Source organism: Branchiostoma belcheri, unplaced genomic scaffold, assembly GCF_001625305.1.
Source record: "Branchiostoma belcheri isolate BF01 breed outbred unplaced genomic scaffold, Haploidv18h27 scaffold106, whole genome shotgun sequence".
Taxonomy (NCBI): domain Eukaryota; kingdom Metazoa; phylum Chordata; class Leptocardii; order Amphioxiformes; family Branchiostomatidae; genus Branchiostoma; species Branchiostoma belcheri.
The window spans coordinates 851,451-876,917 of NW_017802447.1; the positions used below are offsets into that span (position 1 = coordinate 851,451).

The 25,467-nt window shown below is 43.3% G+C and overlaps 1 protein-coding gene across 1 annotated transcript in view; it reads right to left on the minus strand.

Annotated features, from left to right (window-relative positions):
• The window catches only part of LOC109478354 (kielin/chordin-like protein), a 36,534-nt gene that overhangs the window by 8,443 nt on the left and 2,624 nt on the right, over positions 1-25,467 (minus strand). Inside the window, exons 4-38 of the mRNA XM_019779885.1 lie at positions 23,476-23,682; positions 22,857-23,027; positions 22,097-22,309; positions 21,576-21,719; positions 20,964-21,107; positions 20,468-20,620; positions 19,653-19,865; positions 19,181-19,384; positions 18,702-18,863; positions 18,271-18,411; positions 17,787-17,930; positions 16,742-16,954; positions 16,177-16,320; positions 15,706-15,879; positions 14,965-15,120; positions 14,413-14,610; positions 13,780-13,983; positions 13,156-13,359; positions 12,734-12,940; positions 12,212-12,409; positions 11,587-11,787; positions 11,018-11,212; positions 10,453-10,605; positions 9,967-10,073; positions 9,651-9,738; positions 9,328-9,519; positions 9,006-9,091; positions 8,631-8,748; positions 8,365-8,456; positions 7,849-7,951; positions 7,491-7,688; positions 6,869-7,072; positions 6,154-6,312; positions 5,625-5,801; positions 5,135-5,293 (exon numbers count right to left, since the gene is read on the minus strand). Coding sequence (XP_019635444.1) covers positions 5,135-5,293; positions 5,625-5,801; positions 6,154-6,312; positions 6,869-7,072; positions 7,491-7,688; positions 7,849-7,951; positions 8,365-8,456; positions 8,631-8,748; positions 9,006-9,091; positions 9,328-9,519; positions 9,651-9,738; positions 9,967-10,073; positions 10,453-10,605; positions 11,018-11,212; positions 11,587-11,787; positions 12,212-12,409; positions 12,734-12,940; positions 13,156-13,359; positions 13,780-13,983; positions 14,413-14,610; positions 14,965-15,120; positions 15,706-15,879; positions 16,177-16,320; positions 16,742-16,954; positions 17,787-17,930; positions 18,271-18,411; positions 18,702-18,863; positions 19,181-19,384; positions 19,653-19,865; positions 20,468-20,620; positions 20,964-21,107; positions 21,576-21,719; positions 22,097-22,309; positions 22,857-23,027; positions 23,476-23,682 — 5,826 coding nt within the window. The remainder of the gene's footprint in view (positions 1-5,134; positions 5,294-5,624; positions 5,802-6,153; positions 6,313-6,868; positions 7,073-7,490; positions 7,689-7,848; positions 7,952-8,364; positions 8,457-8,630; positions 8,749-9,005; positions 9,092-9,327; positions 9,520-9,650; positions 9,739-9,966; positions 10,074-10,452; positions 10,606-11,017; positions 11,213-11,586; positions 11,788-12,211; positions 12,410-12,733; positions 12,941-13,155; positions 13,360-13,779; positions 13,984-14,412; positions 14,611-14,964; positions 15,121-15,705; positions 15,880-16,176; positions 16,321-16,741; positions 16,955-17,786; positions 17,931-18,270; positions 18,412-18,701; positions 18,864-19,180; positions 19,385-19,652; positions 19,866-20,467; positions 20,621-20,963; positions 21,108-21,575; positions 21,720-22,096; positions 22,310-22,856; positions 23,028-23,475; positions 23,683-25,467) is intronic.

A 25,467-nucleotide genomic window follows, 5' to 3' on the forward strand; every position in this document is an offset into this window, starting at 1 on the left:
TGTGGTAACTATTAGAACCCAGTGTGTGATAACCCCATATATATTGAACATAATCAAGGACCGGGTAAAAGAAGATACATACTGGGCAGCTTGCACTTGCAGATCTGGCAGCCCTGCTCATCAGTGGCAAAACCAAATGGACAGTGGATAGAGCACTCCAAATCTTCACACAGAGACTCTGTCAGAAGGGAAACCAAACAGCACAGTGGTTAGAGGACTTATTTAAGGATGACATCTAGTCTGTAGTTTTCAAATGTTGTGTTGGAAAAGATATCGTATGCAAGGAACAAAATTCTAATGTAAGCTAATCCAACAAGACTTCTGGGCTTTGTACAAGTGCAGTTCGTTCTGCCAACATGCTAGCAGCATATACTAGTATATGACTGTTACCTGTTGGTGGGATCCTGCACTTGCATGTCTCACAGCCGTACTCATCAGTAGCCCAGCCGTGCTCACACAGCATGCGGCACTTCACTGGCTCACAGATAACAGCAACTGGAACAATCAGGAAAGCAGAACAACGATGTCAAAGCATGCTATGGCCCTTCAACAAATATACAAAATATACAAATTGTAAATCAATACACAAATATAGATCCAGGTAATATATGTGATGATATATGTATATACCTGGTGGCTTGCATGCACAGATATCACATCCATGGCTGTCGGTGGCCCAGCCAAATGGACAATCCAAAGAGCAACCCTCGAAAGCCTGGCATTCACTTGTAAATGCTGAAAAGAAGTTTTGAGTCCATTACAATCTTTATCAGGTATGTCTAGGAATCTAAGCGGTGAAGATGAAAATTTTTGTATTGGAACTATTTAGAATTTGCCAAAATGGGAAAAAGAGGGATTCCAAACTTAAAGCAAAGTAGAGAGTGCCAGAGAATACCAGACAGTGTCTATTGTACTGTAAGGTGACAAAGTTGAGTCGTCAGTATACTTACGTTGCTTCCTGCACAGGCACATGTCACAGCCATAGCTGTCAGTCATGTAGCCAAACTCACAGTGTTCAGTGCAGGTGATGGGCTGACAGGTAGTCTTAACTGTCATGCAAGGGACAAGAAAACATTGCAATTGTAGTTGAGAAAAAGGATATTTTGTTTCAAAAATAAAAGACTATGTAACTCACTTTATCCTAACTTACTCACCTGGTTTGCGGCAGTGGCAGACTTCACAGCCCTCCTTGTTGGTGGCAAATCCATAAGGACAGAAACGACCACACTCCATCCTCTCACACTCAGAATCTGAAATAAGTACAAATAAAATCAACCTCTAAAAATCAAAAGGCCTGAGTTATTGAATTCTTTTAAAGAAATAAAACACAGTTGACTGATTGAATTGTGTAATATTTGCTGATCAACCTGTGAGTTTGTTTCTACTTATGAAAAAAATATCATTCACATAGAGATGTATGATGTCATGTAGCTTTACCAGGCTTCTTGCACTTGCAAATGTCACAGCCGTAGGAGTCTGTTGCAAAACCAAACTTGCAGTCCATGGTGCAGATGTTCTCCTTGCAGATATGCTCAACTGTGAAAAGAAATGTCCAATATTTTAAGAGAGACAAAAATCTTTGTATTTCAATATGCAAATACATGTGTGTGTAAATGAAATGAGACGTCCATGTATGATCTGCTTTCATAATTCTAAGTTGTTTCAAACTTGACTTACCTGGCAGCTTGCACTTGCAAATCTGACAGCCGGTGTTGTCGGTGGCAAATCCATAGTCACACTCAAATTCACAGCTTGGAACCTCGCATTCTGACTCTGAAAGTTATAAAAGTAGAAACAGTATTAATGGTATTATCAGCAGAACATAGTTTTAAGAGTTTAATCTGAGGGTAGAATCATACATGTTTAAAAAGGGCAAAGTGTTTCCTTAATGTTTTTCAGGCTTCTGATATCTGTGTTGAATGAAGACTCAGGGCTGACATGCCTTTAAAAATTTATCAATATTTTCATCTTAAAAGTTACAAAAGCAGTGTAAGGTCTTAGCGATGTTGACCTCCCTAAATGAAGTTTTTTTTATTCAAAAGTGGTTTTAGTTATTGCTGTAATAAGTTCCCTTACCAGACGTCTTGCACCTGCAGATCTCACATCCGTACATGTCGGTGGCCAGCCCAGCCTCACAGTCCAGGGAGCACATCAGTGGCTGACATGTGTGGGATGCTGCAAACAACAGGCCTTTCAGTCAGATTCTTTTATGAACCATTCGGCCATTGTGACTTTGTGGCTCATGTGGTAGCATTTGGGTCTATCACAGTTTTTTTAATTTTCTTTTATATTTCACCCCTCCAATTTATTATATTTCTGCCCAAATTCTGAGGACCTACAGGTAGAATTTGAAAAGAGGAGTCAACACTTCTGCAGACTACAAAAACTGTTTGTGTCACATGCAGGGGTGCATCTTATCAAACTTTTGAAGGTTTATTTGTTTATTTGTTTATTAGAATTCACCACAAGTACAAACATACAAGTGGAAGGAAGGACAAAACAGGTGTATTGACACCTTTACAAGTTGTCCTCCCAAACACAACAATATAAAATATAGTGTGCAATACAAATTACAAAGTCGAACAATTGTATATTTGCATATTAACATCAATTTTGTTACTAGGATGGGTTTAGATGTTGCAATTTTAATCCATCACCTTGTGATGCAAGATGTTTTTGCAGTCTGCAGTAGTGAAAACTCCTTTAAGTGTACAGAAAGTGCAAAAGTTTGTTCCATTTCATTCCTTTTTGCTCCCTTTTACACTTTTTGTACACCCAACTCTGTCATTGGCTTGTCCTGAAAATAAGATAATCCACCTACTTGGCAGCTGACACCTGCAGATCTCGCATCCCTCACTGTCGGTGGCAAAACCATGCTGGCACCCGATGCGGCAGGTCACAGGCTCACACAGGTTCTCTGGAGAAGTCATGGACAACAAACTGTTAGAGACTCTAAAAACTAAGGAACAGTATCCCTAGGAAGGACTATAACACAACCTACACTACCTCTTGTTGTAGCCGCAGTAAAAGAGATTGTAATTTATAAGATCGATCAAGTTGGTGTGTTACACTAAAGGGCAGTTATACTTGCTATACAGATACAGAATCTGATACAGATCCCAAAGTGTGGCAAAAAAATAAAATTTGATAAAAATTGTACAACTTAAATGAAATAACTATTAGGGCTTTAACACAAAAGATTGTGGATACAGCTAACATTAAAAGGTTTCACTAAAAAACCCACCTGGTTTCTTGCACTCACAGATCTGGCAACCGTTGGTATCAGTAGAGAAGCCGTAGATACACTGTTTGGCACAGGAGACGGCCTCACAGGAGACAGTCACTGGAGAGGTAAGAAAGAAATCAGAGACGGCAGACTTCACTCCCTCAGACTCTGGCAAGCAGCCTCTGGCAGAACATACATTGCAGAAACGCATGCGCGCGCGCGCACACACACACACACACACACACACAATGTTACATGTAGCTTCACATTTTCCCCTTACAGCTGGAGAACAACTCCCTAATACTGACCTGGCTTCTTGCACTGGCAAATGTCACAGCCATCCATGTCAGTGGCCAGGCCATACGGACACTGGATAGCACAGTCAAGTGGGGTGCACTCCTCAACTGGTCACAACACAACAAACATGTTGTTCATATCACTGATGATAATCGGAAACAGATCAAAATACAACAATATCATAATAAGATTCAAATCATTACAAACATTTAACATAAACTATAAACTTGGTAACATACTTGGTAAAATAGATAGCGCTTAACCCTCTCGTAGAATGTTTGACAAACTTACCTGGTGTCTTGCACTGACAGATTTCACAGCCAAACCTGTCTGTGGCCAGGCCGTGCTCACAGGTCAGGGGGCAGGTGAACGCTTCACAAGTCTTCAGAACTGTAAGAAATGATCAACATTTAGCCAAACGCAGCAATCTTATGCAATACACATTATATACATAGTCAATTGACAAATCCATCATGATGTACACAGTCTACCAAGTGAACTATTGTGAACTTACCAGGTGTCTTGCACCTGCAGATGTCACAGCCCTCAGTATCAGTAGAATAACCATAGGGACAGTACAGCTTGCAGGTGTCCAGCTTATCACATTCACTCACTGCAGTGGCAAAAAGGACAATCTGTCAGTCAAGTCACTGTCTGCACAACCAGTAACCAGTTCAAGTGAAAGTGATCTTGAACCAGTTAAGCTCATGCATGGAAGAGCTACTGGTTGTGACAGAGAAGACAGATGCTATGTATACACTATTTACAGCTTCACTGTACCAGGGAAATTCCCCTAACCCCTTTTCAGGTATTCCCCTACTGGTCATGACAGAGAAGAGAGTTGCTATGTATACACTATTTACAGCTTAATTGTACCAGAGGAACTTAATGTCCCATCCTAAGGACTGTGGTAAATGTTGGGTGAACAGCAATAGCTGGGATTCTCTTAGTTCAGAGGCAGGCCTAGGGTTGCTAACCACTGGACTAGACATGCTACACACCAAGTGTGTACAGCAAGCACAAAATAATGCAGACTGCTAGGTTTTATCCAAGCACACTGGAATGCATCCCTATATAGACAACATGTGAGTCTAAGGAGATTCTGACCTGGCTTCTTGCACAGACAGATGTCACATCCCTGAGAGTCGGTGGCATAGCCGTACTTGCAGCTCATGCGGCACTTCACAGGTTCACAGGTGTGTGTCACTACAGGACAGAGATGTGTTAGTAATGGTTTAGTCACTGACTAACCACATTCTACATATGAAAATTAAGAACTCTCAGAGATTCAAGCAACCAGCATGGAAGCTTAGAAGTCATGCTCAAGCGCCCTTTTCTTGTATATACATGTATAACGTTGCACACACACACACACACACACACATATATTCCCACTGGCTTTCTTGGCTATAGGGTTAGGTCCCATTCCATTTCTTTGTATTTTGTGCTAATTGTGATATAGTTGGTACTTGATTTTTACTTCATATTTCCTTCCATTTCACTCCATTTCCTTCCATTTTGCACTTTGTATACACCGACTGTGATGTTATGATCAGGTGCCCTATAGATCCTACATTCGGTGTAGGTTTTTTCAGTACATGTATTACTGACCTGTGGTGTCTGCCACAGGGCTGAAGCAGACCTGACCACAGCCAGTGGAACAGCACTTGTTCTCCCCATCACAGTCCATGTCATCAGAACACTCACTGATGCACATCAGAGGAGTCCAGTACTTCTGCATCAGGTTGGGACATCTGCCAGACTTAGAGCCTAAAGAAATATGAAAGAAACATTAATTGAAAATCTTCTTCTTGTAGACTGTCAATAATACCATGAGAATCTGACATTATCAGTACGTGAATTCAAACTTATTGTAGTAATATTGTTCTAAAATTGTAGGCAAAATACAAATATCGCACTCTTGCATATAAGCAAGAAGGTTTCAGTCAGATTAGCCTAGCAGCAACACAAATTTAAGAACCAGTCACTGAGTCACTGTTGCCCTGAAGAAGGTGGCAGATGGTCATTGAACTGTCAGATGAGAAAACCACAGGTGTTGAATTAAGAACCATCTTATACAAAGAGTGTAGATTGCCCAAACCTGTGAGCTGCCTGGTGAAGGTCTGGTGGACAGACACGTCCATGACAGCAGGGACGCAGGTCTTGATGCAGCCGTCTCCGCAGCACTTGTGGCTGTCCACACAGTCCATGTCTGTGGAGCACTCCAGGTTACACACAGTAGAGGAGCTGGTGTACGGGGCCATGGCGGGGCAAACACCTACATGGACAAAAAATAAAGTTGGCCTCAAAATACAGTGGGGAGCATGTTAGCAGCATGTACTGCACCTGTGAAACTATGGTTTCCTTTAGATGTTTGGTTCGTTACATCAGAATTTTGTCCAATACATACCTTTTTGAAACATTTGAAAACTACAGATGGGATATCATCCTTCCATGCAAAAACGGCCAACAATACATTCTGTAGAAGTGCTATGCACGTTTTTGAAGTGTTAACCAGCATGGTGTTTGATTTTGGGGTAAGCCACCAGTCTTGAAACAATCAATAGTAATACATGTAAGTTGTTACATAGTATTACATACATGTAGATCTGTCTATTATTAATATTTACCAGGCTTCTCCAGGATCCAGGGGCGCATGCAGGTGAAGGCGTATCCGTTGTGGCAGCACTTTGTGGTTCCAGCACAGTCAGAGTCAGTCACACAGCTGTCCATCATGGACATCTCCTCAGTCAGGGTGGGAGTAACAACAGGGCACTGCCCAACCTTACCTACATGTACACACAACATGCGCATTAAATATTGTGCAAGAATGAGACCTTAAAAAACTGAGACTTCAATTTCCGTGAATAATTTCATCAGGTCGGCCTTAGTCTATAAATTATGTTCTTTATTCAACAACCTGCAACCAACATTTTGGTGACTGTCAACTTCTGGGCAATAATAATTGATTCTAATTTGTACTGTAACTACGTGTTGCTGCAATCTAATACAGTGCCAAATGAAGGCACGTTGCTGCAGCAACACCTACATGTACAAATGTACAACACCTACAGCAACACCTACAGCTGCAGTACAAATGAAAACTAGTCATTGTTGACCTGCATATGGTAAAAGATGGTCATCGAAATGTTGGATGTGAAAACCAACAGTGCTGATTGCTGAACAAAGAACCTTTTTATCTGAGACTAATTTTCTTGGTTATTAATTGAGTAATCAATGAATTGTACTGAGACTGCAATTAATTTCTTATTCATTTAATATTCATTCATTTGTTCAATCATTCAAGCATTCAATGCTTAATATTCATCAATTCTGCATCTTTACCTTGGTTACAGACCACATTGGGGCAGCACTGTCCCTGTACATGCACAGCCCTGCAGCCGGGCTCCACAGTCATGGGGCAGCTCTGGGTGTGGCAGCGGACTCTACCATTCATGCAGGTGCAGGTGGTGCAGGGATCCCTCTGCCAGGACTCCCCATGGACAAACTGGGTCTCCTCCAGGTTGATGGTATCAACACAAGTGGGGCCTTGATAACAAACACAATGAAAAAAACATAAAATTTATATTAGGGTTAGACATCCAGGTACATGTAATAAGATACCAAAGTAACAGTCACTGACAAAAGTACTTCTACCTGAAGCATCTGACCATTTTAAAAATCTATCCAGTTGCTTGAGTAAGTGTTTCTTTAGGTACCAAGATTGCATTTTGCCAGACATGCATGGAGAGAAGGGAAGATATTACAAGTGATGTCTTCCAAATCTATGGCTTCCAAAGCATGGCCATGCAAGAGAAGAAAGACCATGAACAACCTACATCAACAGTATGTGAGGTTGCATGCTGCAGAAAGAAGATCTACCTAGTGCTATGGAGGACAGAGAGAGATGGAGGAAGCGAGTTATGATCATCCATGAAACCATCCTGACCTGATGATGATGACTTACCGGTCTGTGTGGGGCAGACGATGTTGGGGCAGCACTGTCCGGGCACGTGCTCGCCGAACTTGCAGCCGGTGGGGGCGGGGGCGCAGGAGGTGCTGCTGCAGATGGTCCTGCCGTGCTCACAGCGGCAGCTGGTGCAGCCGTCCTGCTGCCACTGCTCGCCGTTCAGGAACTTCACGCCACCTTCCAGGCAGCTGTGAACTGCAGGAGGTATTGTCATGTATCAAAATGTGTCTTAAAGATCAAATAATCAAAAATGTCTTAAAGAAGTTCTAAGGATATCGTGATCAACTTGTTGCTAAATGTTAGATGACGTTCCCAAGAATTAGAAACAGAGCTTATATCTCTGTACATGACTTACCATCCCTGCAGACAATGTCAGGACAACACTGTCCAGGCACACGGACGGCACGGCAGCCAGGGGCGAAGGACATCTTGGGGCAGCCAGTAGTCTGGCAGGTCACCTGTTATGAGAAGACAAAATTACAGAAAAAAATACATGCAGAAGGCAAAGGTAAAGTTATGCAGCCTACTGAGGTGAAGCAAAAGGGTTCTCTTTGGCTGATGTGTTAGCCATACCACACTGGGGCAGACCAACAACTCTTATCAACAAGGGTGATGGGGTCTTAAACCTCCCTGCTGTCTAACCCTGCAACTAATATAGAGAAGGTGTCAAACAGCTACCTTAGCAGGCTGAAGGTTAAGGTGCTTGAGACCTGTGCAAACATGGGATGTCTGACTTTACATCCCCTCCTACTTCAGAAGGAAATGAGTCAAAAAGTAACTTATACAAAAAACTCATGTCTTCTATCACTGGCCATACTTGTCATCTCTTTTGTGAACTCAAAGTTATTGTCGGAGAAAAACAAAAGCTGACCTGCTTGTTGTCGCAGGAACACATGGTGCAGGCGTCAGACATCCACTGTTCTCCGTTCTTGTAGTGGATTCCCCTGTACAGGCAGGTGGGGGCTGAGAACACAGAGATACAATAGGTTCAGGTAACAAAAAAAAAACTCATCTTATGGTTAGTACTTAATTTAACCATTAGGGCACAACAGACAATCTGACAACCATATTTCATTCCATTTCAGTCCTTTTCACTCTATTCCATTCCATTTTGCACTTTCTGTACACCCCACTCACCAGACTGCAGAGGACAGGTGATGTTGGGGCAGCACTGTGTCTCAGTCGTCTCCGTGGTGATGGGCTGACATCCCTCTGGGATAGCTGGGCAAGTCTGGACCTGGCAGTAGGTCTGTCCCTATAGCAACAGAAGGATAACTACATGTAGCTTCATAAACAATTTGTGGTTTGGCAAAGAATACATTAAGTGTACCTGAATGGCTGTCAATAATTAAGTGTCTGGAAAAATATAGTACATGTACATCTTTGACATTTAAGCCGAGTTGGAAATATCTATCATATAGATACTGATTGAATCTTGAAAGTGCACAACACATACACGGGTGATTTTTTTCATTCTTCATTTGGTTGTATATGAATGAATTTGTAGCTAACCTTCCTGCAGTGGCAGGTAGTGCAGGCATCAGTGTGGAAACTCTCTCCATCCAGATACATAACTTCCTCCACCATACAGCTGCCAGCTGGAGGGAACAAAATATACCGTCATGTGAATCAATGTGCAATCAATGTCTTCAACCTAGTACTAATAGTACCAAATCAAGAATACTTTTCATTTAAAGTTAGTAGTTTTAAAGTAGTAAAGTTTTGTTTTCCATATACAACAGCAACAATGTATTACAGATGAAGATTTTGGAGGAATTAAAACAAGCAACACTTCAGCTCTATTGTTTGAAGGGTGGCTGTTCAAGATTCCCACCTTCCTGGCAGAATGTCTCAGGGCAGCACTGTCCGGGGATGTACACACTACGGCAGCCGGTCCTCTGCATGGCAGGACACTCCATACGGTTACATTCGCTGCGCCCAAACATGCAGGTACACGTGGTGCAGTTGTCGGACATCCAGGAGCTGCCGTGGTAGTAGGTCACACCCTCCACCATACAGGTGGCCTCTGTAAACAAATTCAACACCATAATCAGTTTAACTGTACCATGGTTAATTTGAAATAATATGTTGGACTGCAAATCAAACCAGTTTCCAGTACCAGGTAATGCTAGATTTCCAACAAAATGATAATCTTACTGTTCTCCTGCTCCTCACAGATGATGGTTGGGCAGCACTGGCCCTCAACGTGACGGGTGGTGCAGCCATTGGGGGCACGGGGGCACTCCTAGAGGTGAAAGGTCAAGATCAAGGTGTCAGCTAACTTACGAAACTTTGAAGGTCAAAATCTGTTCTGTATACCTGTTGACCTACTACTATTGAAATATATCCTGTATAATTTTTAGTATCTTTATTCCCAGTGATCTTATAATATATGCATGCAGTCCACACATAGTTCTTATTTGCATAAATGGGAATCTTAGTCATGCTCCCGTAACCAGTAAGGGACCAGTACCTGCTGGGTGCAGACAGACTGGTTGTTGACACAAGAGCACATGGTGCAGGCATCCTGCTGCCACACATCTCCACTGCTGCGCTGTCTGCCCCTGCTGTCCACACAACCTACAGGACACAGCTCAAGGTTATTCTGTAACATTGCTACGTGTATATTGCTGTCACACATCTCCACAAACAGCTATCAATGATGGTGTCTACCCCTGTTGTCTACAGAATCTACAGCTCAATCTGTAACACAAGTATGTTCTACAACACACACTATTGCTACCACACATCTCCACATGTCATACTGTGATATAATGTCTGCCCTCCCTGCCCATACAACCAGCATGAAACACAGAACAGAATCCTTGAAACATCCAGTTGTGCAATTAATGTCTTTGTTACCAGCAGTATTCTTTCACAATTCAATATTCATATGTTTTCGTAGGCATAGGCAACACCTTAGTCTTTAAAAGCCTTGTCATCACATGAAGTGTCTTACTATCAATCCAGGGTGTTGCACACATGAAACTGCAGCCGTTGTAGCAACACTTGGATGAACCCGAGCAGTCAGTATCCTCCTCACACTCATCAACACAGTCGTCAGACTCGTACAGGAAGTCAAACAGCGGGATGGGACAGCTCCCCAGCTTTTCTGTTAACCAACACAACATTGCCTAGTTAGTAAGGCTGGTTTCTGGTTGATAGACCTGGTTACTGGTTAATAAGGCTGGTTACAGGTTAGTAAGACTGGTAATTACTATTACTATATAAGGCTGGTTAATAGGATGTAGGGCTGGTTAACAGTTACAAAACCTGGCTACTGGTTAGTAATAATAGTGAGTAAGCCTGGCTACTGGTTAGTAAGGCTGTGAATGTCATATTAATCAGATAGGTTTGCACAGATTTAATGTAAACTTTTGACATGAAAACTTTGAAAGTCAGGTAGCCAAGAAGGTGGTTTAGCTTATTGCTTTTCATGTGTCAGTCCAGGGATGACCGATTAGTGTGTTATCCAATGTCCTTTTTATTGTAGATAACTACAGGTATTCTAAACTGATCCATACCCTTCAGACAGGTGACCGTGGGACAGCACTGTCCCTCCACCTCCTCCACAATACAGCCCTCCCTGGGGACAGTACAGGTCTGCTTCATGCAGGAGATCACACCCTTCACACAGGCACATGTAGTACAGCTGTCCTCCTGCCAGGTGGCGCCGTGCTGGTAGGTCAGCTCAGTCTCCTCAACAGTGCAGCTGTCATCTGTGGGGGGAGAAACTCTTGTATTAAACAAGTAAATGAAAATATAGGTGAAGAAACTGATCACATTGCGAATTACATGCATAGTTTAACATTGTACCATGCGAGTCCATGCTTACAAATAAGAAATAATTACATGTAAGTATATTCAAACATGAAAAAACATCTTTTAAAAGTTTGTATCAAACTGCTTTCCTCTGATGACCATAGCAGCAAACTTTTCAGCACCATGGAAACATCACACTCTTGGGTGACTCCCCAAAAATATAAATTCCTTAGAAAATAATGGAATAAAATGAACTATTCAGAACATTTGCAACAGAGATTTTTATAATGGCTCCACTCTTGAGGTGTTGCCAATAAAAACTTTTATTTACCAATCTGGGGCCTGCAGATCTGCATGGGGCAGCAGCGGCCAGGCACCTGCAGCAGGTGGCAGCCAGGTGCAGCGACAGTCACGGGGCAGTCCATGGTGGAGCAGGACGTCACGCCGTTCCTGCAGGTGCACACCTGGCAGTCGGACAGGTGCCAGCTGTCACCTTCATGGTGCATCACTTCAGTGTCCTTGCACACGGGAGCTATTGGTATGGAAAATACAGGGGGATGAACAACAGAAAACACAATGTGATAACTATTGATAATCTACTGTTATCACAAAATAAATCCTTGGTGATTGTCCCATTGTTACAAGTCTTACAGCAAACAATAATGTAACAGTTGCTTATAATAGAACAGAAACAGATGCAAAATGTATGAATAACTGTTACAGTAGAATTATGAAAGAATACCATTAATAGCTACCTGCACAAATACTGGATGAAGACAGCACAGAATTCTGGATGAATCTTCATTCAAAAATTTCTTACAGTTTTCTATTACAATCCTACAGTAGTATTGTTAGACAATACTCAGTGGCAATGGAGACATTGCCAAGCATTACTGAGGCTGATGTACCTATTACCTATAAGCCTATAAGTTACTGTATGTATGAAGGAGACTTACAATGATGATGGGGCTGGCACACTATGTCAGGACAGCACTTCCCGTTGACGGGTACAGCCTGGCAGCCGGGAGGGGTGAGTGGGCAGGTGGTCTGGATGCAGCGGGTGGTTCCGTTGACGCACTGGCAGGTGCTGCAGCTTTCCGGCTGCCACATCTCACCATCGAAGAACCTCTGGCCTTCAAAGGTGCAGACCTCAGCTGTATAGGTGAAAAGATAAAAATTTAAAAATGAATCAGATGCAAAATGTGTGTATCTGGAAAGACCAATCTAATTTCTTGACAATTTTTGGAAAGGTCCATTCTTGCATGGGGGAGGGATGATTGCTCACAAATGTTGCCTGCCTACTTTTAACATTCTCTCTGGTGCCTACCATTTAACCACTACAAAAACACAAATTTGGTGCTAAACGGCTATTAACCGATGGCTTGCAGGCTGTTTTTTTTTACAAAATATAACAAAGAATCTGATGAAGATTACATGATTGAAGTCCTAATAACTCCACAAACGTTATGTTGTCTGACCTTTGTTGCAGATGGTCTCTGGGCAGCACTGTCCCTTCACGTAGACCTTGATGCAGTCAGAGAACAGGGGGTTGGAGAAGGCAGGGCAGTCAATGTTGGCACAGAATTCCTGTCCGTCCCGACATTCACACATGGTGCAGTCATTGGGCCTCCAGGAACTCCTGTGTCCGACTTCCTTATCCTTCAGAGAGCAGCTCATCTTGCGGCCTGCATACATAAGAGTCAAGATGTCATTGACTAGACTACAACTTACTAGACTGTAACTTCCACAGGAAAAAAATAGGAATTACTTCTTGAACAGTAAAGAGATTTGAACAATAGAAAAGCTTTTGACAGCACTTATTAGCATTTGAAAATCCATCTCTCTGTCAATACAGTGTATAGGGAAGCAAAAAAAGACAGCAGAGACAAGAGTATGCTACCTTCCGTTGGGCAGTAGACATTGGGACAGCACTGTCCATCAACCTTCTCCAGGGTACATCCAGGATGGAGTTCATCTGGCACGGTGCAGCTGGACCTCTCATCGGTGCACACTGTCTTCCCATTCACACAGGAGCACATGGTGCAGGCATCCACGTACCACATGTCGTTCTCATAGCGCAGGTGGCCATAGTGGTCAATACAGCCTGGTGGAAAGAGAATGGCCCATTTTTAACCTTCTCCCTGCTGCCTAACTCCGTAACCAATACAACTTTGGTTCCAAATGGCTCTCTTAGCAGATTGAAGGTTAATAGACACAAGCAGTTTTTTCAAAAGGTTCCCTGGTAAAATTGTACCAAGAACATTACTCTCATTTCTCAATTTATGCTTTGTTGTTCCAGCAATGAACTTTGCAGATCGAAGATTACATTCCTACTGAAAAACGAGCGCCCAAGAGGTATTTCTAGTTATCTACTGCCTTTCCTGCACCTAAAGTACCTTCCATACCATAATTATGATTCCATTTCTTTCTTCTGGGACAAGAAGGTTTTACAAATCTCTACAGCTTGAAAGCCCAAACAAACAAACAAATAAACAAACAGTTGGTCCAATAATGGCAGACTTACGGTCCTGGCAGACGACCTCGGGACAGCACCTGCTGGGGACGTGCTTGACGGTGCAGCCGGTGGTGTTCCTCAGCACATCACTGGTGCAGGTGTACTGGGAGCAGGTGATCTGCCCGTGGATGCATTCGCAGTAGCTGCAGCTGTCCAGGGACCAGCGCTCGCCGTGCATGTGCCTCACCATACGCTCGTCTTCACACCAATCAGCTGAAAAGACGGAATGACAAGGTTTAGACTCAACACTAGGACCCCAGGAACAACTAGCGGCACTAGAGGGAGAATCAGAAGAAAGTGACCAGGGCACACATGCTCATTTTGCTTTTCCAAACAATGGACAGCAGCTTGATCTAAGATTTCTCTAAGCTATATAATAATAACGTTAATAACTTGCCTGTTCCTGGATGTACATATGTGTGTAATAGAGGCTGGTCATTCCTTGATGCAATCAGTGGTTATACTTACAGGAAATGACCAGGACTAATTCTTCATTTCTCAACTTTGGAAAACTATGGCCAGGGAAACCAATTTTTCAAAATCTTCTTTTCTTTTGTTATCCTCAACGGAGGTGAATCATGATGTATGACCAACTCTATAAATAACCTAATCAACCAACTGGCGCTGTTCTGACTCCTGTACCTTCAGCACTGGTCTCACACTGGATGGAGGGACAACACTGGCCGTCCACATGGATGGGAGAGCAGCCAGCAGGGATGGCATCACAGTGCAGAGGGGTGCAGCGAGTCACTCCGGTCACACACTTGCAGACGGTGCAGACGTCGGGACTCCACATGTCACCATGGTGATGAGTCAGGCCTTGGAAGGTGCAGGTGTCCACTGAGAAATGAACACACAGTCATGTATTTCACAAAGTGACTACAGTTGGCATTTTCTGCGTAATACGAATACAGGGTGCATATTAACTATGTACAAGTATGTTTATGACAAGGCTTGAACCCTTGCATCCACGGAATTCAGTCAAGCAGCCTACCACTTGTACCACAGAGATACAGCTACAAAATGTAATTCTGGAGAAATAACAACTTATCTAATTCATCATTTATCTATCTTATTTATCTATTTATTTGACTTAACAGAAATCTGTAAGGAGCCAGCAACAAGATCTTGATGATCTTGCTCCTCTATGATTTGGAAATATACACATGTACAAGGTAACAAAACAACACTTACAGGACTCAGTGACGGGCTTCCTGCACATGGTTCCTCCACAGGGAGTGTTGCAGCACTTCTGCTCGGAGGAACAGTCAGTGTCGATGGAGCACTCTGAGGTGGTGCTGCAGACCTCCATATCCTCCTGGGTCCACATCGGGCACTGGCCATCACGAACTGCGGAGAAGGAAGGAATGATAGATTGATTGATTGATTGATTGATTGATTGATTGATTGATTGATTGATTGAATATAAGAGGCAGACTTCACCACTATCATACCCATACTGTTTTGACACCCTACAAGTCCCACAGTCAAAAATTCACTGAAGATGAATGGCCATGCTGCATAATGTGCACACATTCAACCACCAACCTAGCCACGGATGAAAAAACACAATTACAATATGTATGTAGGCCAACATGTAACACATTGTACTAAATTATAATTAATATTCATTCTCTTGTAGCTAGACTGTAACAATGATATTGATGGCAACCAGCAAAACAGCAGTGGGATCAGCACCATGGACAAAAATGTGGCAAGTGCAAAAAAAATGATGTAAATTTCTCACAGTTCAACTAGAAAGCAATGACACAAAATTAAATAAGAATCTACTAGCTACAATGTTATTATGTAGTTATGATTAGTCTTCTGATCATTTTTATTCTTCATCTTTTGTATTCTTTTTCCTGGCAGTACAAAAAAATGAGCATCCTGAAGGCTGTATGTGGCTATGGTAAATATGTGTATGTGGCTTACCAAACATCCAGGGGTTGACACAGACACGTGTGCAGCCATCCATGCAGCACTTGGTGAAGCCGGGGCAGTCACCGTCATCGCTGCACTGGTGGTTACACATCCCACCATCACACTCCAGGCTGCAGCCTATCTTGTCAAAGGCAGCGGAGGTCATGGGGCACTGGCCGTACTTCTCTGCAGTGAATACAGACAATGTACTGATTATTGGGCACTGTATAATTCAATTACAAAGAAGCGAGAGGAGGTCAAATGTACTAATTTCAAAGTGCCATGTTAGTCACAAACTGACAAAAAATGGATCAAAAATATTTGTTTAACACATTAGAATATGATACAATGTACTTGTAAATCAGTTACCAGGGCAGTTTTTTGACACCAGATGATTGTAAAATTCAGTCATAAAAAGGGAGCCTGATATTCATATAAAGTTTTGTAACAATCTCTATCATAATCAAAACTTGAATGACGAACCCATGGTCCATGGAGGGGTGCAGGTGAAACCGCAGCCGTTGCTGCAGCAGATGCTTCCATCAGCACAGTCCTCATCCTGCAGACACTCATTCAGGTGGTCACACTCCAGGTTGTCTGGGTGTGGGCACTGTCCGCTGGTCATTTCTGAAAAAAGGGAAGAGCAGCTCAAGTATTCTTCTTCCAGTTGCTTTCTAATGCTGCACCCAAGGTTTTGCATAATATGAACTGGGGAAAACCAGAAATTAGCATGAAAATTCATCAACTTTGTCCATGTCCAGCATTGTATAAACAGTAAATTTTGGTTTCATGTACATTATGAATAATACAAAACCAAAATTAGACGTATCTGAATTGTCTAGTCGAACCTGTATTTTAGTGGTCACCTTAAATTTTGCATTACAAATCATCTGTACATCATGGTCCTACAGTTGGTCCCTTGGATCATGATCAATACAGCACCTTCCCTCTATAAAGAGGTCCACAGTGGTCAAATTTGCTTAGTAACTTGAATGACCACTATACATAGTTTGATCGTATTTCAAAAGGAGAACAAAAGAAAGCCTACCCCTGGTGATGGTGGCAGTGAAAATGGCGTTGACAGCGATGCTCTCGATGTCGGATGTGATGGTCCTGGTCTCAGTTGGGTAGATACAGCGCAGGCCACAGCCGCTGTCACAGCAGCGCTGGCTGCCGATACAGTCGCTGTCCTCGTCACACTGGTTCTTCATCTCCTCGGAGCAGGTCTTGTCCCACTGGACAGGGCACTCACCCTCATGGACTGTTCAATGTGGACACAAGAGTTTACAGTTATGGGGGTCTGCATGTGGTGGATCCTGGCAATGCTTAACACTACATCCAGGAGGCCGACAACGCTTATTTATTAGACAGAGTACAAAATTTAATGTAACACGAACCAAAATGACCCAAACTTGTAGTTTAGTGACTACCTCTGTATGAGAGTCACTCGCCCTCATGGACTGTTCAATGTGGACACAAGAGTTAACAGTTATGGGGGTCTGCATGGGGGATCCTGGCAATGCTTAATGCTACATCTAAGAATGGCCAACAATGCTTATTTATTAGACAAAATCTAATAGAGTACAAAATCTAATGTAACACAAACCAAAATGACCCAAACTTGTAGTTTAGTGCCTCTCATACTTCTCATGCACTCACCCTCGTGGACTGTTCAATAAGGACACAAGAGTTAACTGTTATGGGGGATCCTGGCAATACTACATCCAGGAAGGCCGACATGGTTTAAGTACAAAATTTAATGTAACACAAACGCAAATGACCCCCTTGTAGTAAGTGTAGTGACTACCTTGGTATAAGAACCATTTTTTTGTGTTCCCTTTGATTATCCCCCATTGATCCAAGTACTACGTAGTATCAGTAACCTGGCCTGCTCATACTGTGGCTATTTTCTTCAAGTTAGGTTTGACTATAAACAACTCTTAAACCAGTTTTGCAATTGGAATGTCCCAAGTTAACTCAACTCAAATATGACAGAAATTTAATCTTTGCATGCATCATCGGTTCATGGTGTATTTGTGTTAAGTGTCATGAACAGTCCAAAAGCCAGTTTGTCCCATTCCCATATCACTTACCAACAGGCTCAGGGTGGACACAGGTCTTGCCGCAGCCGTTGAAGCAGCACTTGGACACCCCGGAGCAGTCAGAGTCGCTGTAACAGGTGGTAGAACAGGACCCGATGTTGCCAAAGGTGATGGCAGGGCAAGTTCCGGGACGTTCTATTCAAGCAGAACCAAATGTTAGCTTAGGGAGGCATTTACATGTATATCTGCACAGTTCTGACATTTATAACACCAACCAATTTAACAATGTTGAACAGAAAATCACGACTCTACCCCTTAGTGTTGCATGTTGCAATAGTGATGAACAAAAGGATGTCAAACAGTCCCTATATCATTATTAGTAATATTACTGCTGAGAAGCATGCTGTTACATGTGCATCTTTGTACCTTTATAAGAAAGCCAACCATAATTTGGATGACTAGTACTTCAGTTTTCATTTTGTGTTTATTACTCTAGCATGAAAGTGGGATTCAACCCTGAAATTTCCTTGCTTACGCTCAGTGATGGGGCTGACACACACGGATGCACAGCCGTTTGAGCAGCACTTGTGTGTCCCGGGGCACTCTCCGTCATGGGCACACTCATTCTCACAAGTCTGGGGCATGTCCTCCATCAAGGGGCACATGTGGTCCTTCACTGTAAACACACAGAACCACACACACTTTTAAACAACAGTAAAGGTGAAAATCCTTTTTACATGGCATATCACAAACATTTTGGGCATATCTCTGGCTATACATCCCATCCAGAGGATGTCCCTAAGCAATTTGAGTGAGGAAGTAGGTGTAAAGTACCTTTCCCACAGGTATACAGCGATGGGGACAGCCGGGGATTTGAACCCAGAACCTTCAATTCAGTCCTGAGTCAACAACCCTGACCGCAAGGCCACCTCCATGAGAAATGGATGTTTTGTTTTTGGTTCTTACCGATATCACACTGGACCTTCCTCCCAACTTCGATGTAGAACTCAGCCTTGCAGCCACCACAGATGGATGGGAAGCACCTAGCCTCAGGGTAGGCAGGGCAGCTGACATCGTCACATGGGTTCTTGGGGCAGTGGAAGGCTCTCTGGTTGTCTGGGCACTGGTCTGGGTAAACACAAACAACATTCTATTTACAAACTAATGTCTGTAAATATTTTGGGGCAAGGGGTCCCTTAATAGCACATCAATGTTGTTGACTGAGTTTGGGTTACCAAGTTTTTCTATAAACAAAGAATAATATTTGGGTTTGATGTTACAGTCATTTCTTCAAGCCCAACACCAGGCCATAACAACCACCTGGTCCGGACATTATTTTTTCCATAGTATTAAGCAACCTGCTCAAGAAGGCACCTGTCCAACAACACAACTTAAACTCGGTCCCCTGGGTGGTCTTGTTGGGCAGGTTTGACCAATATACTCACCACAGACAACATCCTTGAGATGACCCCTGGTGTTGGGAACCTCATGGCCACACTTGTCCACACACCAGCACATGGATCCCTGGCACTGCTTTGTCTCAAAGAACCCATCATCCATGCAGCGAGGCTTGAAGGCTCCGAGCAGAGGCCGCAGGCCAGGGCGCTGAAGGTTGGACCTCGCCTCATGGCAGGGGGCATTCTTAGGTCCTGGTTATGTGAACAAAATATGTCATACAATGGATTGAGACTGGAAAGACATTGTGCTTAAAAACAAGAACAGAGATGAACGAATCATCAGGCAACAGAATGAGATATCTTCATCATCATCAGAGATATCTTAAATCCTCTTTATAAACTCCAATTAGTCTGTCAGATCATTATTTATGATCCACACAGACAATGACATTGACTTCTCTAACTATTGAGCAACATCAAAATAATAGACAACATTCACACAGCTCGCAATCAGACTTACTGCATTCGAGATCTTCGTAGGTGTGTGTTCCATCGATGGGGCGACCACAGGCATCGACACACCAGCACAGGCCACTGGTGGGGTGGCACTGCTTGGGTGTATGGAAGCCAGAGGAGTTACAGGTGGGGTACCAGTGACCGAGCACAGGCAGGGTCACACCTCCGAAGGTGGTCGTTGGGATGGTGGTCTTCTCCTCTTCACAAGGTGGCAGCACTGTGGAGGGCAGATGGAACAATTCAACAAAATGTAACATTGTCAATTTTGCCAGGTAATATATGATACCCACACATGCTGACCCACGTGTTCTGACCCAGGTATTTACACAATGGCATGTGTTCTAACCCACACAAGCTCACCCACGTGTTCTGACCCATGTGTTCTGACCCACATGTGCTGAACCACATGTTCTGACCCACGTGTTCTGATCCAAGCTTTCTAACCCACACATGCTGACCCACGTGTTCTGACCCATATGTTATCACAATGGCCCATGTTTTAACCCACACATGCTGACCCACGTGTTCTGAACCATGTGTTCTGACACATATGTTCTGACCAACACATACTCACCCACGTGTTCTGACCCAAGCTTTCTAACCTACAAATGCTGACCCACGTGTTCTGACCCATGTGTTCAACTTCTGACCCACATGTTCTGACCTACACATTCTGACCCACGTGTTCTGACCCAAGCTTTCTAACCTACAATTGCTGACCCACGTGTTCTGACCCATGTGTTCAACTTCTGACCCACATGTTCTGACCTACACATGTTCTGACCTACAATGTACACATTCTGGCCCACGTGTTCTGACCTGTGGTGGTGATGCTGGTGCATCTCTTGCCACACTTGGTGCTGCAGCACCTGCCGTCATCGCTGCAGTCGTTGTCAGACTCACACATCAGGGACACGTCGTTGCAGATTTCCTCAGAGATCTGCCACATCGCAGGGCACTGGCTTGGCTTGTCTGAAAAGACAAGTAAACAACATATATTCACATTTATGTTTGTTATGTGTCTGTTAAGTCTTGACCTGTACCTAGCCCGTCGTGGCATGAATGCACAATAAAGGTCTTTCACCATCTTCATCATATCTGGCACTTCCAAAAATCTTGATCAGTAGTGCAGCAGCCCTAAGGTATGCACTGTGAGTGAAGATTTGCAGGAGTGCACTTTACTGTTGGATGTTGCATTGGAGATCTGTTTATTACACATTAGATAGATGCATTTTACAGTGTGGTGGATATATGTGATCTGGTATGCTAGTAGATGTTACAAACTGAAGAAACTTCTGCCGTACAGTAAACCTACCGTGAACAGCAGGAGACACACAGACTTGTCCACAGCCGTTGGAGCAGCACTTCTCAGCCTCGGCACAGTCATAGTCAGAGTTACAGCGGACCTCACAGCTCATGTCTTCAAAGCTGCTCTTCACGGGGCAGAATCCAAACTTCTCTGGAAGGACAATATAGACTGTGTTACAGCACCAGACAGCGATTCTCTTTGCAGCTACGTACATGTAGACAAACAGCCAATCTAACTGCATATATTTCAAATTTTGTATTGTTTCCTTATAGAAAACAACTAGTGCTACAGTAAGTAAATGTTGAATCTCATAATTCCACCTGGAATTCCAACAGTGAATTTACATAGATCTACGAATCTACTAGCACTAGTAACCCAGGAGGCATGCACACTTCAGATGTACATGTGGTCGAGACACTCTTGCATCAGAAGGCCTTATATACTAGTACATCACTATTTTGTGTTTTTATGTCGAACCATAAGAGTTGCAGTTAAATGAACCAAGGTCCTTAGATGAACACAGAACCTGATAGAGATGTGCTGTACTTATGGAGATAAATACAGAACCTGATAGAGGTGTATTAAAAACAGTAGTGGGGGTTATAATTCAGAACCAACCGATTTTGGGAGCCAGACACTGAGTTGCACATCCACTGAAGCAGCACTTGTGGGCACCGGGGCAGTCAGAGTCAGAGCTGCACTCAGGCTCGCAGTGCTCAGAGGTCTCCACATCAAACACAGCAGGGCAGATCCCAAGTTTCTCTGGAAAACCAAGGATGTGGCAACTAGTAAGAACAGCCCAAAATTAATTACCAGACTTGAGCTTGGTCTTAAAATGTACACTAGAATGTAGGGAAATCACAATATTGTGACGGTTTGATTGTTATTTGCCAGTTGTATAAATAATATGAACTAAAAATTTACAAAAATCTGTATCAGACTCAGAGGGTTCTTTATTCAACAACCAGGGGGTTTTATAGACCCAACGTTTCAATTGTGACCGTCTGCAGTACAAATCAGAAGAGTCATTGTTGCCCTGAGGAAAGTGACAGAATGTGGGATGTACAATGTAAAAACACCAGTGTTGTTTTACCTGCGCATGCCAGATAAAATTATTCATAGAAAACTCTGTAACCTACCATCAGAGCATGTGATCTTCTTGCCCTTGTTGTTGAAGAACTCGGGACGGCAGCCCTCACACTTGTTGGGCTTGCAGAGAGCGTCGGGGAAGCCTGGACAGGTCAGGTGTTTGCAGATGTCCTCCCTGGAGCAGCGCTGAGGGCTGACACCATCGGGGCACACGTTGGGCTTAGACTGGCGACTGTGGGTCCTCTCCCTCTTGAAGAACTGGCCTGAAATATTAGACAAAATGATCAGAAGTGATAAAACTTTCTTCTATATCTATATAGGGCATTGATCTTGTGTGGGTCTGCCTCCATTTATGATGGAGAATGATTTTAAGAGTATATTATACATGATTGTAGCTTGAGTTTCCCTGGGTTCAACTTGGTTTCTCAAGGCACACTCTTGCTACAGCATCAATACAGCTACAGCATGGATTACACAATTACTTACATATACAGCGTGGGTTTCCCTGGATAGTCTGGGTACACATACTGCACTACTAGTACTTACTACAGCATACCTAGGTAATTACACTGAATACACATGCTGCACGACATGTACTCATTATAGCATGGGCTTTTCAGAGTATAGCTACTTACACAAAATGTACTACAGCATGGGTTAAACTGAATACACATGGGTTACACTAAATACACATGGGTTACACTGAATACACATGGGTTACACTGAATACACATGGGTTACTCTGAATACACATGCCATACTACTTACTATAGTGTGTGTTACACTCAATACACATGTTGTACTACTTACTGCAGTGTGGGTTTCCCTGGGTGCGAGACCCGGTGATTTCCTGGCCACACTTGGTGACACACCAGCACTCGTCCCCATCACACTGCTGGGCCATGAAGAACCCGTGCTTGTCACAGGATGGGGTGTGTCCACTGGACCTCTCCAAGTCCCTGCAGGGGAGCTGGTAGGTCTCTGAAGGAAGGAAAGGTGCAAGCAGCTTCAAGCATTAGGTCTAGAAAATCCTGCTCAAAATACATTTTGTAACGTTACCATAACAGTGGCTCTTTCTGCAAATGGTGATGATCTCAAAGACTGTCAGTACACAATGTCAACATTATTTAAGTTTTTTTGCTAACGATTGAACTTGAACACTTGGCCTCAATTTTTACCATCAGGATTGAACTTCATCTTTGACCAAAGTTACACCAAACAGACGTTTAACCATCATTTAACTTGTTTTAATGCCACTAGAATGTGCTGTGGCAGAAAGCATCAGAGTGGACAAGAACATTGATAATCACATTATCGGAACTCATTATGAGCTATTAAACAAATAATTGGGTGAGTATGCAGCGTTTCGCATCAAAAGTGTGGCTGCCGTTAATGGCAAAAGTGAGACAATGTCCAAGCATCCACTTACCGCAGACAGGCCAGTCGGTGGTCCTGGTGTCTTCGATCTCCTCCCCACAGGGAGTAACACACCAGCACTCCACACCGTGACACTGCACAGAGTCGTACATGCCGTGGTCGTCACATCTGGGGACAAACTCCCCAGACAGGTACATGGGGGATCCATGGTGCAGGAAGGTGGGGATGGTGGCCTTGTCATTCCAGCATGGCTGGGGGACTGGTAAAAAAAAGGTAAACGTTCACTTAATGTCCTTCTGGCACCAGGTGGACTGCATGCGGCAGCACCCATCTCAAGCTCAATAGCTCTTATGGGCCACAAAGTTGTGCAATCACTTCTGAATCTAGCCTCTACCAGGCACCGCGGATCGCTGGAAAAATAGTAGAAATTGGCCGAAATAAAGGGATAGTATACCAGAGAAGATCCAGGGCCATAGAAGCTCCGGATCCAATTTGCGACCCACGGAAATTGGAGCTTCTATGGCTCTGGATCTTCTCTGGTATACTATCCCTTTATTTTGGCCAATTTCTACTATTTTTCCAGCAATCCGCGGTGCCTGGTAGAGGCTATTCTGAATCAGCTAGTTCACATGTAGTGGTGTATGTTTAACTGCCATACCCTGTCACAAATGCCGAGTGCTAAGCACAGAGAGCTACAAATTACTAAGTTAGAACATAGCTACTTAAATCAGATGAAGTAACAAAGTCCATGGCCGTGGGTTAACCTATCACTTAAAGTTTGGAGCTATTGAAGTCATAACTTTTGGTTTTGATCATGACTTAGTACGACTTTTGGTAAAAGTATGACTTTTCACTAACTTAAGATAACCTTTGGCAATGGACTTAAGTATGACTTTTAAGTTACTTAAGTATGACTTTTCACTAACTTAAGATAACCTTTGGCAATGGACTTAAGTGATGATGTAATTCAAGAATGTGGACTTTGATCTTAAAGTCCCTTCACAGCTGTGGCATTCTGATAAACATCACTGTATTCACATTAATTCTACAGTCGTGGAACCAATCAATCCATCAAGTATCTGGAGACAGTTCCTGTATCAGCAGATACTGCCTGGCACACCGACTCCAGCTAGCTTCATAATCATAGGACCACACAAAGCATAGTATATGTTTTGTTGTTGCAATTTTTAATCTGGCCGCCAGGTGGCTTTTCCAGATGATTGAGAGGCGTCTTTTTAGTTAGATTTCTCAAGGAACATGATGGACTTCTATTGTCGTGACAAGAGCTTGAATAATAATGAGATCCTTGCCTTTACAGTACGGGTAACAAGCTGTTCTTCAGCACTTGCCTCTAGATGGCTAAATTGCCTTACTTGTAAGAAACAGGAGGAGACTATATCCTCGCTGTTACATACTGATCCCCTGTGAATGTGATGCGTACCAAGAATTTACTCCAGTAACATTTACTCTTGGTGGATAGTAAATGTTGGGAAAGTTTACAGTTTCTGTACCTCATCGCGATCACCCTCATTACTGCTGCAGCAAGAAGGATCAAAAACACTGACATGAACTCCTTTAGCCTTGAATCGCAAGCTTCAGCTGGATCATGAAGTTTTTGCGCCATAAACATGGCGACTGTGGAGTCCAAAGTGCGGCTCTCCCAGCGTTGAACGCCCACGAAGCCTGCGTGTGGAGCTTATGTCGGTTCAAGGTGTCCAGTTGCGGTCGTCGAGGCAATTAGCTAACAGATAGACTAACGTTACGACGTGCGATCTATTGTCAATGTTTCCAGGCCTCCCCACTGGCGCCAGCACGCCAGCCTAGTCGTCTACAATTATAGAGCTTTGGACCACCCACTACGTCCAGAGATGTCAGTAAACTGAAGAGCGGCCCAAATTGGAGCAGGACTCCTACCCGGCATGAATCAACTCTACTCTACTCTACTCTACTCTAGCATGCATGGCCGACTGGTCCGCTGGGATTAGCTTCAAGCAGATGTTGGGTGGGAAAGATGTTAACGTTTTGAGACTGCATACGCTACCAT